Genomic DNA, 15090 nt, shown 5'->3' with positions numbered 1-15090 from the left:
CTTTACTTTCTGAAAAATAACGTGAATAAAAAGTAGTTGATACGAATCTAATATTGATAATTTACGTTTATTTGATCCATTAAGACGCCTTGTTTATTAAGTTGAATCGATGATACCATCGAAATCTTATCTCATCTCTAAAATATTGAGAAATCTACATTTAAAAATTACTTTTGTATTTTTCGCGCTATAATCAATGATTATTTATTGACTTGACAGTACGTTTGGTTTTCACCAGGCTTAGTAAAATGAGTGCAGTAGATAATGTATATTAATAGTTCTTTGAATTTATGCAGGTAGATACTAAGATTTAGATAAGGGTAACCTTCAGACCGAGGAATAACTGGAAATTTTATTAATCTAGGTATTACGAGAACAATTCAGGTAATTTTTTAAGTAGACAGTATGTAATGCATTCATAGAAGGGTAGTATTTATTTATTTTTATTGATTTATTAGGTCAATGTTGTTGGTGTTCAACTAGCTACGGGCAAATCATTTTAAAAGCACACTTTTGAATGCATTTACGCACGTCGATAGTATAGAACGTTCCAAAAAATTCTTCGAACAAGTTTAGAATACCCGCCTGCAGAAATTTAAAAAAAAAGAAAATTATACATTTCAAATGAAGAATTGAAACAATTTTTTTATATATATACGAGTATATATGCAAGTATAAATGGTATATACTTTGTCTGAATTCTTCACAGAAACAGTTCCAATTTTGAAAATGTCATTTAATTTCAAAACAAATCCGAGTTCATTGAACGAGAGTTATCGCTGACATGCCCACCACCGAAATCTGTATCTTTAATTATGTTTTGTACAGTTTATGTAATAGTGAAGTAGTTGTTATCATTTAAATCTATGAAGGTTTATGTAGGAAGATAATTTCAATATATTCGTATCTTGAAGTGAAGTACATACTTTACTATAATTAATATACCACGGCCATATTGGGAAACTGCGCTCAACTGATCCAATCAATTCAACCTTTTCAATTAATATAATTACTTATCGGCTTATCAGTCGTGGGTGCCAACACATACCGCTGAAATAGCTGTGTACCAACCGTCAAACTAGTTCCGTTAAATTTTGAATTTGAATTCAAAAGATACGTTAAAATTCAATTCGCTGTCTTATAATAATTTACAAATTATTTAGCTATTTACGCCATAGGCGTAGGTACCACAAACTCAACGAAAAAAAATTATCTGACGTTAATTGGGAATGAGGTACTTACTAAAACTTGTTTTAATGTTAACATTTTTTATAATTATTTATTATAGTTACCTACTTGAACCCGTGAAAAACCTAGCGATATTATAAGTGTAGGATTTGCGTACGTTGCCAATTTGTTATGAAAACGTTTCGATTATGTACTGCAAGTACGAATATACATCGCTACATTTGATGTACGTTTTAAATATCTCCATTTGAATTTCGATTATGTTTTTTATTGAATGAATGAAGTGGAAATCAACCCACTTACCGACATACGATCGAACTTGAACTCGGCAGTTAGGCACGTTTTCGATGACAATGCATTCTATCAAGCTTTTAAAGGCATTTTTCTGAAATTGGATAACGTTATTTTTATTAACTAAAACTTTTGTACATAACGTGGTAATTAGGTTTTACAATGGGTTACTTTGTATCGTATGATTTATACTACTCTTCCTTTGGTAGCATTTGCTTGTGAATTTAAGAAGAGTGTACATATGGAATAAATAACAGTTTAATAATATATTATGGTTCATTCATAATTTTGTGAAAATTTTTACACATCTCTTCGAATTAAGGTCATATTTAATAAATAAATAATTTCAGCATTTCATGTACGTGCTAAATTTCGGTACTATCCAATTAGAATTTGGCATAGGTGTTAGAGTTGTGGACTCCAGTCCCTGGAGAGGAAGGTTGAATCCTCAGTCAAGAAAAATAATTTTAAGACAGTTTAAAAGTTCACAGCAGTTAAGAGCCGATCACTGGGGAGAAAGGTTCAATCTTCGATTAAACCAAAAAATATATATTTCTAAATACATCTTTTAATAAAAATAGACATATTGTAGTAAAAAAAGCATTGTTTTTTTTAACCATTTTTCTAACGTCTATAAACCTCATGATATTTTACGAATTATAAGTAATGTATCTACGCTCGTGTATTCACCATTCGTTATATCAGAACCGGTTTCCATAGGCATGGTATCTACCATAAAGGTATGATATTCAAAACATCGGATGTCGTATTCACTATGTATTGATTAAAAAAATGTACACAGAACCACGTGGGTGAGGATACAGCGGAAGGAATAAACCCAATGTGGGATTATTATCTTTATTTCCCAGTTAATAGCGGCTATAACTTATTTTAATAGGTGTTTTTTTATGTTTCTTCTAATAATTGACCAATTATAATTTCTTACATTTAAAAAAATATTGTTTATGATACATAATATAAAAATGTATTATGTTTTACTAGGGGAAGTTTAGTTTATAGTCTGTTCGTTATTTCATCGTTTAACTCAAATTATAAACTTAATTATATTTTAAAGCTATATATCACTCATTGAGATGTTATTTTATAAACAAAATGACACAGTAAAATAAAAAAATATACGGTTTTTAAAAATACTCGAATAGTTAGTTCTTTGTAGTGTCAAAACTTTAGTTTAATGCTGTTACTATGGTAAGAGTTTTTAGATAATCTTTGAGAGGTATTCTTCTGCCGCTAAGTAAAAACATCTCCATAATCTCCAAAACTATGTTAAAATTGAATTTCTGCCCTCTGCAGAGAGACATGCGTGTCGAACCATCCATTCGCTTATTAAAATTAAGAATACTAGATGTTTGAATTCACCCCTGCCAAAGCGGTGCAAGGCGATGGGTCGAGAGAGTTCTGCTGGAGTGGTAAAAAGATCCCCCTCAACCAGTCTCTCCAAATCCGGCCCTCCACACGGTAGGTAGGCCGACGCATCCGCCGCCAAGACCTAGACAATCCTCACCCCATGAACCCAAACTAAGTCACCAAACGTAGTAATTTGACAGAGTTGTTGGTTATCCAATGAATTGTTACCGAGGCGACGGTACCCATACCCGCCTCCCAAATTGAAAATTTAGATGTCTCTATATATTTTACGGATCCGCGCCAATTCTTACTAAAACTCTAACGTGTATTGCAATTCCATGAAGGTATTCACAAAATTAATTTGTTGCCAAAATTATTCAAATTGTTTTATTTAGTTTGTCCAATAATAATTGCATTGAATGACGTTCATCTCGTCATCCTTTATTTGTGGAAATGTATAATCAAATGAATCGGTGAGTGACTTTAGTTTATTTCTGTCTGTTTGCATGGCCTAGTCTTGTTTGTCATGCTCTCATCATTGTATAATTAACGTTAATCACCACATCTTAGATGCAATCTCTTTCTACATTCACCTGATAGCAGACTGGTTCACTTTTATTAAGGCTTGCATTTTTGACATGATACTGTTTTTATGTTCACGGTATTTTATGCACACGGACTAAAATCTCGTTATTATAGTGGTGTAAGTTACAATTTAAACAATTTGAAACTTTAATCCGATTATTCACATATTCGTAGCTGTTTATGAATTATTACCTCCGTGTCTTTGCGACTGCTAACGGGAAGGTAACGGGAAACCAAAAAATATTTTTCTAGCTATGTTATTACTAGTAACCATCTTATATACAATGCATAAAATATCTCGGAGCAGTAATTAATGAAAATCTTAGATGGGATTTGCACATTAAATGTATTACGGAAAAAAGTCTACTACGCGAATATGGAATTATAGGATGGGGAACTGCTACTTCTAAGATACATTTAATTTTTTTTTTTTTTTAAAAAGAAAGACAAACATTCCCAGGTTACGAATAACCCAACAATGTTTGAAAATCTCCTACTACCACCACAGAAAGCCGAAAATGTTGCTTGTGTTGTGATGGAGGACTTAGCCAGCCGAGGAATCGAACACGCGACGCTCGGGTGAGACCCAAGCGCTATGCCCACTCAACCACTGACCGGTCAGACATCTAACATGCATATCCTGAATACAATCCAAAAAGGAATCATAAAGACTATACTGAAAGTACCTATAACAGCGCCTCCGATAGATAATTTTGGATGTACAAAATGTACAACAAATATACGTCAAAAATATACTATTGAAACTATTCAAAAATACGTATTCTTCTTAGAAGTGATAAAATCACATTCGGACCAAGAAACACCATTTATTATGCAACAAAACTCCACGACATCCTTTCCCCAAATTTAAAACTACTGGAAAAGTTCAATGAGTACAATTCAATTCAAGAATTAAAATCTGGCTGAAAGTGGAGAATAAAAAAAACACTAAAACGACGTAGAGAGGCACATAATTAAATGGAATTAACTTAATTCTTCGGAGGCTAAAAGATAGAAGAGGTGTCTATATTGTGGAAGATTCGGGTCGTTGGGACTCATGTATAATTTCGAACTTAACTAAAAAAAATAATATCCTACATACAACATGTTGATTATAACTGCTTTTGAATACATCTCTTGAATGTAGTTTATTTTTTCTCTTCTTACACAACTAGTGACAAATATATCTTTGAACTGATGTTTCACAAAATTTCAACAATTCATAAAACTTTCAACTTTCAAAAATTTCAACAATTCATAGAACCATTTTATCACAAAATTATTGCTAGTATTATGATCGTGAGCGAGAAAATAACCCCTGTTTACTTTTCATTACCTTGCCATACGAGTAGTGTGCCTCTGAAGAATTCGCTATATTGACTCTGCGGATGATAACTCTTTACTGCAAACACTGACTTGTGATAATTTAAGGCGCGAAGACAAACCTCTCGTACACGAATTGTTTGAACAACGCGATGATAACGGGAACGGAAGTACCTACAATATACAAAAATAATCCTCGAGTTAGTCAACAAATTAAGCTGAAACAACGTTTTAAATCAAATATACTCATTTAATAAAACACAGTAAAATTTCCAAGCCGTGATTAATCAATACGTGTAATGTTTAATAGGTACAGTATAAATACTCTTAAAGAGCAGCATTCAATATTGACGGCCTCCGTTCGGCGGTCGGAGGTCGCGGGTTCAAATCCCGGCGTGCGTAAGTAAATTTTGTTTATGTGATTTGTGTCATTTAACAGTTTAATAATTTATAATAATATATTTTACTCTCCCAGAGTGGAAGATTATCTCAGTATCTCCCTGGTTCCATTCGGGCCGCTATTCAGAATTGAAACGTTGATTGAAATGGATTTAGCCGAGTTCGGTAACCAGATCTGAATAGCCAGCTACTTTCCCACCATCCTCTTGCCCGTCTCCTTCCCCTCCCCACTAACTTCAGCCTCACAACATACCCCAATTGGGGATGCAAAAGTCTCACTGGGTTTTGGCATTTGGGACTTTGGTGTTTACTAATACTGTATTTCTGACATCTTATTAAAATATTTCATATTATATGTTTCATTATTTAAGTTTAAAAAAATATTATAATGGCGTTTTAAGTATTATAGATCTTGTTCTCATAAAAAAATAATAAACGAACTTATCAGACATAATTAAAATTTATATTATTTTCAAACAAACGAGTGGGAAGGAACATCGTGATTTTGATCACGTAGGTACTATTTTCTGAAATATCACCAGTTCAGACAATTTTATACTTTGGTATCATTAGTATACAGTTATTATACGAGTACCTACTTATGTAATATTTACCTGTTTAAAACCCATCATTATATTCAAATACAGCATTTAGCAAGAGTATTAATGCTTTCAAAGCAGTCCGCTTACGTCATATGACATATCCTTGCATACATTTATCTGAAATTTTATTCTTCTGTAAATAGTAAGTCCTTGATTTATGATTGTTAGGAAATGTCTGAAAAATATTGGATAGATTCGTAATTGAAAGTGAATAAATTATATTTAGCACATTGAATTCAAATATTTATATTTTTATTATATTTAGGAGGCGGTAGGTATGGGTACCGTCCCCCGGGAACCGTTTATGGGATAACCAACACCCCTGCCATAGGTCACTCCAAGTGGTTAGCCACGTTTGGTGACTTAGTTTAGTGAGTGGCAGGCTGGATCGGGAGAGACTGGGTGAGGGAGACTACAACTATACCCGTTACACCTTTTGGCTTCTCCAGCAGGACTCTCTCCACCCATCGCCTTGCACCGCAGTTGGAGGGATGGATCCATACGTCCGTCACTAATGGACACATTTATCCCCAGATTCCTATTAACCTCTCACACCTTTTTCCTTCCCAGAACTTCCTCTCCTTCCTTTTCCTAAAAAGACCCTCCATACAGTATCCCCAAAGATGATGTAGGGCCTTTATAGGGATATTTTCCTCAAGGTATCCTGTGTAGAGCTAATGTATAAAATATGTAATAATATCAGGAAGATTTCGTTCACGTATCGTATTTAAAGTAATGTATTGAAGTATTAATTGTTTTTGTATTTAATTCATAGAACTCCTTTTTAATTATTTATTTTTAATTGTATATAAATAATTATTCAATGTATTTTTTAAATTCCCCATTCTCAGTACGTTCACAAAAACTAAACAATATAACATATTTAAATAAGCTAATAGGAGTCACGTCATTATTAAACAATTAAGACAACATTACCATTGAATGTGGGGAAAACGGATTTCAAAGTACCCCACAGAATAGAGAATCTATTGTCACAATTACTTTCTCAGTAAATCGGTTTAACCAGTAATAAATCATAAAAATTGAAATTTGACCAGGTAAATATAATCGAATACATACGTCGTCTCAACGTAGCCTGAACCACAGTTTGAAAATAGCGTTGACCCCCGCAAAAGCTGTCGCAATAGTAAAAAATACTTGCAGAATATAAAAACTGTATTGATTTTTGTAATTCAACGACTTCGTTTACAATATGCCGTAACCGCTGGTTATTAGGTTCTTTAAAGTTATCGTAATCACTAGTTATCTTTCCGTTTATCCAATACAAAGTTTTTTATAATTTACTTCATAATGAATCGTTAGATAAAAATAATCGTTACTTCAGGATGTAATTCCCTCTCTTTTGTAACCGAAAGCTGTGATTAACTTAATTATCTTAGTACAACAACTGTGTTTACATCTGTTTGTTTTTAATTCTACGCTCTGTGTCATATAAATGCATATTATTTTTACGGAATTATATTATGTTTTATCAGAATTTCTTGAATGCATTAAATTTATCACAAAGTAGTGACAGCGCACTAAGTATGGTATCTATTTAACTTCGTCGTAAAAATTCAAGCGACTCTTGGAATTTGGACACACGTCATTATTGAGTATTGATTGGGTAATCAATCCGTGACTAGTTGCTGGTTCCTTCTTGCTTGTCGATTATTTATTAAATCTCCTCACGCGATGAGGTTCATTCTACAGAAACAATGGCATTTGTTAACTCAGGATTGCGGTGTGTATTAACAATAACTCTAAGGACCGCTCAAAGGCTCTACAACCACTCCTGAATACAGATGTATGTCGGATTTCACCTGCTCATTGATTTGGGATACGTGCTCAGGAAGTGTTGGCGGTCTGTGGTATTTAACTTATTCCGTTGATAGTCGTAATCTAAACGCAGTATATTTTCTAATAATATATTTATGGTGCTTTTTAAGTCTCAGCCGAAGCTCTTACTGTTTTGCCGTAGAAAGCTTTAACGTTATGACATTTTTATCAGAGCATACAATTAGTAAGGATCCAAGAATAGAAATTCACTTTACCCTAGAATATACATGACTCACTATAAATGATTTTTTAACCTTTTCTTTCAGTACCTACACATCATCGGTACAAAAGTACGATGCACGATGAAGTGGATAATCTTATAAAACGTACAAATCCAATGTACACACAGACTGAGTAAATAGTATAAAATCTCAAGTTTCGCTCTTATCTCTCGCAGTCAATAAATAGCCTTTCTCTTTTTTTGACGCAAATATTGTAGATATTTTTTTAATATCTTGAGCCAAAAAAGTGCAAAGATTACATTATGAAGAAATACTGCCGATCATTAAAACGGATCTTTCAGGCAGGACCGACCATAAATGCAGTTCAGTAACTGCTGTACATCCGTTCATTATTATTTATTTATAATTATAATTCATAAAGCTGCTGTCTTTCTCTATGTAGTTCATGGTCAGGTATCGATCGTATGGTCCAATACGCGCCAGCTGACAGGAAGTATTATTGATACCAACATGAATATTGACCTCTGGTCCAACGTTAGGAAGATAGGGGGCTATTGCCATCACCGGCCGATAAAAAATAACGTCATTATGCAGTCAAAAAAGGCTTGTCATGTTTGCGCAGATGCCGCACCTGGTTTGAGGTTTAAACTGTCAACATGTAAACGCGGCTTTACGGTCAGATGATCACGCAATTCGATAGGAATATTATTGTTTATTTGATTTTCAACCGATAGAAAAGCACTTAAGCTCTGTTTAAATAGAGCTTTTAAATGCAGTGCAGGTGTTTATATTAGAAAAACAACAATTGTAAAATAAATAAAATACGAGATTGTGGACAAGATATACAATCTAATTCACATATAATTACTGCAAATCGTTAGCTCGGAGTACGTTACATTTAAACTCCGTAAATATGTTGATAAATATGTGTTTTAAAGTGTGCAAACTTTGGAAATTTTAATGTGCCTTGAAAATGTGTGGTAAACTCTTTTTATATTTAATATTTGAACACATCAACATAAGGTTTTTCCTAAGTAGAGTCACAATAGTAATATCAAATCAATTTATAATCATTTATTTTTCTAAATTTAATACATCTATTTTTAATGTTCGTATCATCTCTGGGGCTGGCTTGTAACTAATTTCAGAGAAATGCGTGTGTGTGCGTGATTGCCACTAAAAGTTCATAGAATGCATTGTCATCTACAACGAGTCCATCGCCGAATTTCAGCTCGATCGGATGTCGGAAAGTGGGTTTCCTCTTCTAAGATTTGCATTCATTCATTCACGAACGCAAAATAGATATTCAAATACATATGTGATTTTGTATATTTAAATGCTTATATTCTTTCAAAATTGCAGTGTTTTTATGTATCGGAATTTTATAGAGATGAAACAACCTTACAAAAAGTGCAACAAAAAGTGATAAAAGTTACAAGAAACATAAACAACAACAAAAAACTAAAAAATGCTACAAACAATCCTTAAAAATCGTCGATAAACCCAGTATATTTTGACGATTCGAAAGCCTTATTAAAAGCCTTTCAAGATGACAATGTTAGCAGTGAAAAACTTCTTCCTCCCCTCGGAGAAGAGGTCCGAGACGCCCCGCTTCAGCAGGATGCCGGAGGCCTTCATGAGGTCTGTCAGGCGGAGGTCGCTGAGGGCCAAGAGGACCAAGAGCCTGGTGCTGGTGCAGGAAAAACGGAAGTCCGGTGAGTTGGTCGGGTACCGTATTGTTCGAGACTTCATTGTCTTTGTTCATTGTTTGACTTTGATTCATAATAATCAATCTTTTTTAGTATGTTTTTAGAAAACTTTGCTAAACTTGTATTGTTTATTTGTTAGTGTTTTATTCATTGAATGGTGAAGGAATATTGTGTTGGTTATGCACTTTTTTTTTAAATCCGAGGTTTCGAATAACCAGACAATGTTGTATGTCGATTTGTAATACTAAAATCTGAGAGACTCTTTCATCTGTTTTCAAGAACAGTATTTTATTCTGAAATATGTTCAAAAACAGCGAATTTATCAGAAATCGAATGTAATGTGAAAATATTTTCCGCGCAATCTGCATTCTGACAGGTCTTATAAGATATCGTACTTTGCAAAATGTTAAAGGGTTTAGGAGTTAAAGTCAAAAATATGTACTTGGATCATTGTGCTTCTTTAAACTTACTTTTATTTTGCCATGAGCCATTATGGTGTTGGTGTTGACACTTAAAACCTTGCGCTATCAACTTCTGTCTAATACTATTAAAATCTGTGGGTTTACGGTGTGAGCATTTTATTTCACTATCATATTATTGTCAAGCCACTTGGCTATAGTTAAGTACTGAGTCCTTCTAGAAATAATATCTGTATTTGTAACCTCATTCCGCAAAAGTAAATAAATAATTTTTAATAACAATTCATTTCTCATTGTTCTTTCTAATCACAGTAGAATCTGTGCAGCAACGGATGAATGAATAATGTATTGCTCTCGCGTCTGGATTAAAGCGAGCGGAGCCATAAATTAGAGCTTCCCAGTCATTGATGTATTATACTAGATTGGCCCTGTCTATATTAAATCCATTTTAAAAATGACCCCACATAGCGCGTACGTCACAAATATGGAGATGAACTTAACAACCCAACTCTGTTTAAACTCTTTGTACAACCGTTCAAACTCGTAAGCGAAACCACGGAGAATTTGTTGTCAGAGGTGCTGTAATATGGACATAAAACCAAAAAGAAACTAACACTTACAGCAAATTTTATGTGCTGAATAAGGGCTGAATCAGGAAAAGAATTGATAAAAAACACAAAATGATTTTAATTTATTTTATTTGTGTTTTTGAATTTTATACAGGTCCTATAGAACCAAAAACGTTTATATTTTTATTACTGTGCATAGGTTTTTTTTTTAATTTACCATAGTTTTTATATAGAATGGTATATAAATATTGAAGAAAGCAATCACTTTGTGACTTGACATCATTTTATTTTCTTTGGTTTTATTCCCAGTCGGGCTTTTGCATGCATTTTAATACAGAATATATCTAGTAAGCTATCGAAAATTATACAAAATAATTAAAGCTGATGAATATAAAATAATATTAGTAAAACGTTTAACAGTAACATAAAAATTATAGAGACTAGAACAACACTATGTAGCATTAAATAATTATACCACTATCATTCAATTAAAGTTATTTTGTCTTCAACCACTTTGTTAGAATTGAGACATTGTGTCAAATAGTTTATCAACCTTCTTCAAGATAGCATTATTGAAAACTAACCTAAGTACTAAACGACTTTTCATTAAACATAATGTAAGATTAACATAAAGAGAGAGATAAATCATATAATGTTGCGTGTTCACAAGCGAGCTGAACCACGACTTATTAAGAAATATAAGATTGCTTCGTTCCTTTCCCATAATTCGTAGTTCGGCTCGCGTTCCGGTTCGCAAATGAATAAGCAGCAATGATGAGGACAGAGCTTCAGGGATCGTATGGGAGAGGGGTAAGGGGGGAGGGGGTGGAGGTTACATGATTACAATACATACTTATTTATTTATTTACGCCCGTTAAATAGAATTTTACGTGTTATTTACGGCATTCACGCACATCGGTTGTTGCGATTCTGGTAGAGGAACAACCGGCTTGTCGATTACAGAAGAAGTTTCAGCAGGATCCAGAACCAGTCCTGTTCGAGAAGAAACAATGACGGTATCTCCTTTCGCAGGACCTGTGGCCATGGTGGACAGCAACTGTCCAATAAACAACGACATTATCAATTAAAACCTGTTTAAAAAAAAACTTAAAAATTAAAACCAATCAATACATAATAAACTTGCTTAAGTTTTCACACGAAAATCAAACCAAATAATTACCGGAATAACAGGCAAAGCTTTTCAGTCTACACGTCGGAAGCCGCTTGCAGTTGAATAAATATGTTTGGCGTGAAAATTATTAGAGCAAACGCGGTTTCCTGCTGATGGTACCCAGTTATTGTCACATAATTGAATGCGGATTGCTTCTAACCATTTCTCCATTTTTTTCCGGTTTATGTGGAAACCTAAGCGAAAATACACAAAAAATAAATGAAGTTATTAAATGACGCAATTTTATTTCTATCAATTCTTCTGCAAAAAATCGAAAAGGCGAAGCCCGAAAGGCAATGACGACTTAATACAACCCTGATTAGCAAAATGTACGGACCAAATAAATCACACATACACATGAGTTGTCGCGCCTCTCAATGCGTGTCAACCCTAGACGACTAATACATCCATAAGTATCACGCGTTGGTTGCGTGATTTTCGTATGCTCACCATGTGATAATAATTAACTTGAATCACCCTATTGGGCGAATCACTTGGAGGTGTGTTATGCATGTGACGTCACAAATTTGCCGGAAATAAATCTAATCTCGTTGAATTTTTCACATTTGTTAATACGCTGCCCTCAATCGATCTGTAAGGTACTGATATTTTTTTGTATTCAGATAGCTGATTACATTTCCTAAAATAAAGTCCGCGATGGGTGCAATCTAAAATATTTGGAACTGGGTTATTTTTGTGATTGAAAAAATGAACTTGCCCAGCATAGCTGACACGCAAAATAGCTTAACTCTAGACCAACAAAAGGTAAAACGCAATGCACAGTTGCAATTTCGCATTGCGACACAATGCGTGCGCCTTTTCATAAATGTGCACGTGAACCAAAACAAAATTGAGTTGGTGTTATTTTTCACTGGTTACACCTAGTCTAGTTGTATTTAGTCTATGTTCCCAGTGCATTAATTCTGTGCTGATTGTATTTCATCTCCAATACGCTTCAGCGACCTACGCCACCAATGCAGTGAAAAGCATATATAAAAAATTACAGTACAAATATCATAAACGGAGAGTAGGTAGTTTAATTTTCGAGTAATATTCACTCGGCTTTTTAGAAAGTCAATGAATTAAAGCCCTGTGCATGTGTATTCACGGGGAACTCATTTTTTTGCAGTAACGTCTGAGCAGTACTGGTACCAAGGGTGCATACAATTTGCCTTTTGGCAAGCCGGCCTTCATCTATTTATTTTTATAAATAAAAATGTAAATGTTCGTTTGTTCAAAATCTTAAATCTCCGAAAGTTCTTCATCGATTGCTTTGAAATTTAGACACAACTTTGCATTAGATATACCTTTATTATACATTCGATATACCTATATTATACATTCGATATACCTATATTATACAGATGTCACCTTTGACAGGTAAAAACATGTTTTTTTAACAGTGCCATCTGTTGGACGTAAAAGCAACACGCGCTATTGTTTATCTATCTGCACAGACAGACTGAACTACAGCAACGCGTGGCGGGGTACAGCTAGTAATATATAAATATAATGTAAAATACAAATACATGTCATTATATTTTTATTTGGTAATAAAATGTTGTATTTGTGAAGTATGTTTACGAGAGATGGAAAGACTGATGATGATGATGTTAAATGCTGGTGACTCCATTAATGGAGGACTGAACGCTAACTGAACTAAAAAAACTATGACGCGAATGTTACATGTAGAAGACGTCGGGGACACCCGAGGAAAACATGACACGATCAAGTGAACCAAATACTCGAGTCGGGACAGAATAACTGAATAGTATGTGTGACTCGATGCATGAATTAGAATGAAGCAAGGAGTGTGTGCCAAAAACGAGATGATTGACGATCTGACCTCTCTGCCTACCCCTGCGGGGAAATGGCGTGATGGTTAGTTAGTTAGTTAATTAATAAAATTTACCCTTGTATCTAGTATTTACCTTTTTTATTTTGAGTCTTACTATAACAATATAAAAATTTGAATTTATATCTCTTTTAGCTTCCTTTAAATGGACTACATTGGACATTTTAAAACCCTTAAAATTAACTATATGATTTTTTGTTTCCGATAAATTTGTTTTCGGAAGCATAAAATCTAAATACTATAGTATAATGTGTATTTTTCAACATTTTTTTGTGAACGAGAGAGTAAAAATATATCAGTTTCCGAATAGGAGAGCTGTGACTTGGCGCGAAAGGGCGGATTGTTTTATCACTATACATCTTTATTATTCGTAATCTGATGAATGCTCCCCCCCAGGATTAGCGCTTTGACATTTCAGCGGTTAATTCCGCGAGTTATTATTATTGCGGGACGACCGGCGACACAGCCTGACGAAGCCTCCACCCTTCCGCTCGCCATTGTTTAGCCATGGTCGTCTCCGGCAGATAAAAAATATACCAATAAAGGCGGCTTTGAGCCCTTATCGGGAGATTTTATGTGCCAACTATAAACTCCGGCTTAAGCCGACACCGAATAACACCCCCCGCGGGTTTTAAAAAACAACCCCCGCAAAAGGGTAGTTTAAATTGTCGCCACTTTTAGTATAACTGCATTTCTTTTGACGAGTTGGCCAAAAACTAATTGGTATGGTGTGAAAATTCGATACCGAAGTAAAAAGTTTATTTTATTGTCTCTGAATAAGTTGGTTTTTTTAACGATGCTGGGACACTTTTAATCCGTTTGTTGAAATTACCATTGCGTTTCACGAATTATTACTGTCCACCATAGCAAAATATTACGAGGTACGAAACATGCCTTCGTAATTAATTCTCTCAATAGTATAACGAACAGATTTTTTTTTGTGATAATAAAAACGTGTTTGTTTATTTTCGCTTTCAGAATGATTGCGATAAATTTCGGACTGTAATCTCGCTTTGAATTTTTTCATTTAAATAACCCCTGTGTTTATTAAATGTATGAATAAATTCGTAGTTTTATTTATTTGAATGGTATTACCGCTTGTTTTGATACTATTATAATTGTATTTCATAGCTCAAAAACTTGAAATAGTAACTTTTACAAAAAAATACATACAAATAAAGCTGTATAAAGTGGCCAGAGCTCATCGTATTAGAGGTATTGTTTTTCAGACAATCAAATGTGTGCTAATGTTTAGAAAATTTGTATAGAATTGGGGTTTTTATCCGTGTTCGAACAGTATTAATGTGTCTGTCACAGGACAGTGTATAGAGGTTAGAAAGTAGATATTTTAGGGTAAAGTTAATTTGTAAATATGGTGTACCTTTGTCACTTTTTAGAAATTCCTTTCAAAGTCGACTACCAAGAAGTGTTTAAATAATCCGCAGTCCCTATTAATGCTAATCGATTACTTGTAGGTTTCAATTGCCTTTGTAATTAGGCCAGCATTATATAGATTTGGGCCTTTCCGATACTTTAGGCACAAATCCAAGGAAAGGGACAGCTTTAAGTCTCAGAAGGGTAGAAGTCAAC

The 15090-nt window shown here is 34.0% G+C and overlaps 1 protein-coding gene across 7 annotated transcripts in view; it reads left to right on the top strand.

Annotated features, from left to right (window-relative positions):
- CenG1A (Centaurin gamma 1A) overlaps positions 1 to 15090 on the top strand; it is a 444662-nt gene that overhangs the window by 337950 nt on the left and 91622 nt on the right. For 2 of the 7 annotated variants that reach the window (XM_089632318.1, XM_089632319.1), the window contains exon 2: positions 9166 to 9492. The exons of 3 other annotated variants lie outside the window; for them this stretch is intronic. In XM_089632318.1, the coding sequence (XP_089488444.1) occupies positions 9327 to 9492 (166 nt within the window). In that variant the 5' untranslated portion in view covers positions 9166 to 9326. Of the gene's footprint in view, positions 1 to 9139; positions 9493 to 15090 lie in introns of all 7 variants that reach the window. 2 more of the 7 variants (XM_089632316.1, XM_089632317.1) reach the window with 1 other exon arrangement.

The sequence above is a fragment of the Hesperophylax consimilis genome, chromosome 6 (assembly GCF_061612785.1).
Source record: "Hesperophylax consimilis isolate HC1 chromosome 6, BYU_Hcon_1.0, whole genome shotgun sequence".
In the NCBI taxonomy this organism is placed as follows: domain Eukaryota; kingdom Metazoa; phylum Arthropoda; class Insecta; order Trichoptera; family Limnephilidae; genus Hesperophylax; species Hesperophylax consimilis.
This window is presented reverse-complemented; position numbering and strand designations above follow the sequence as displayed.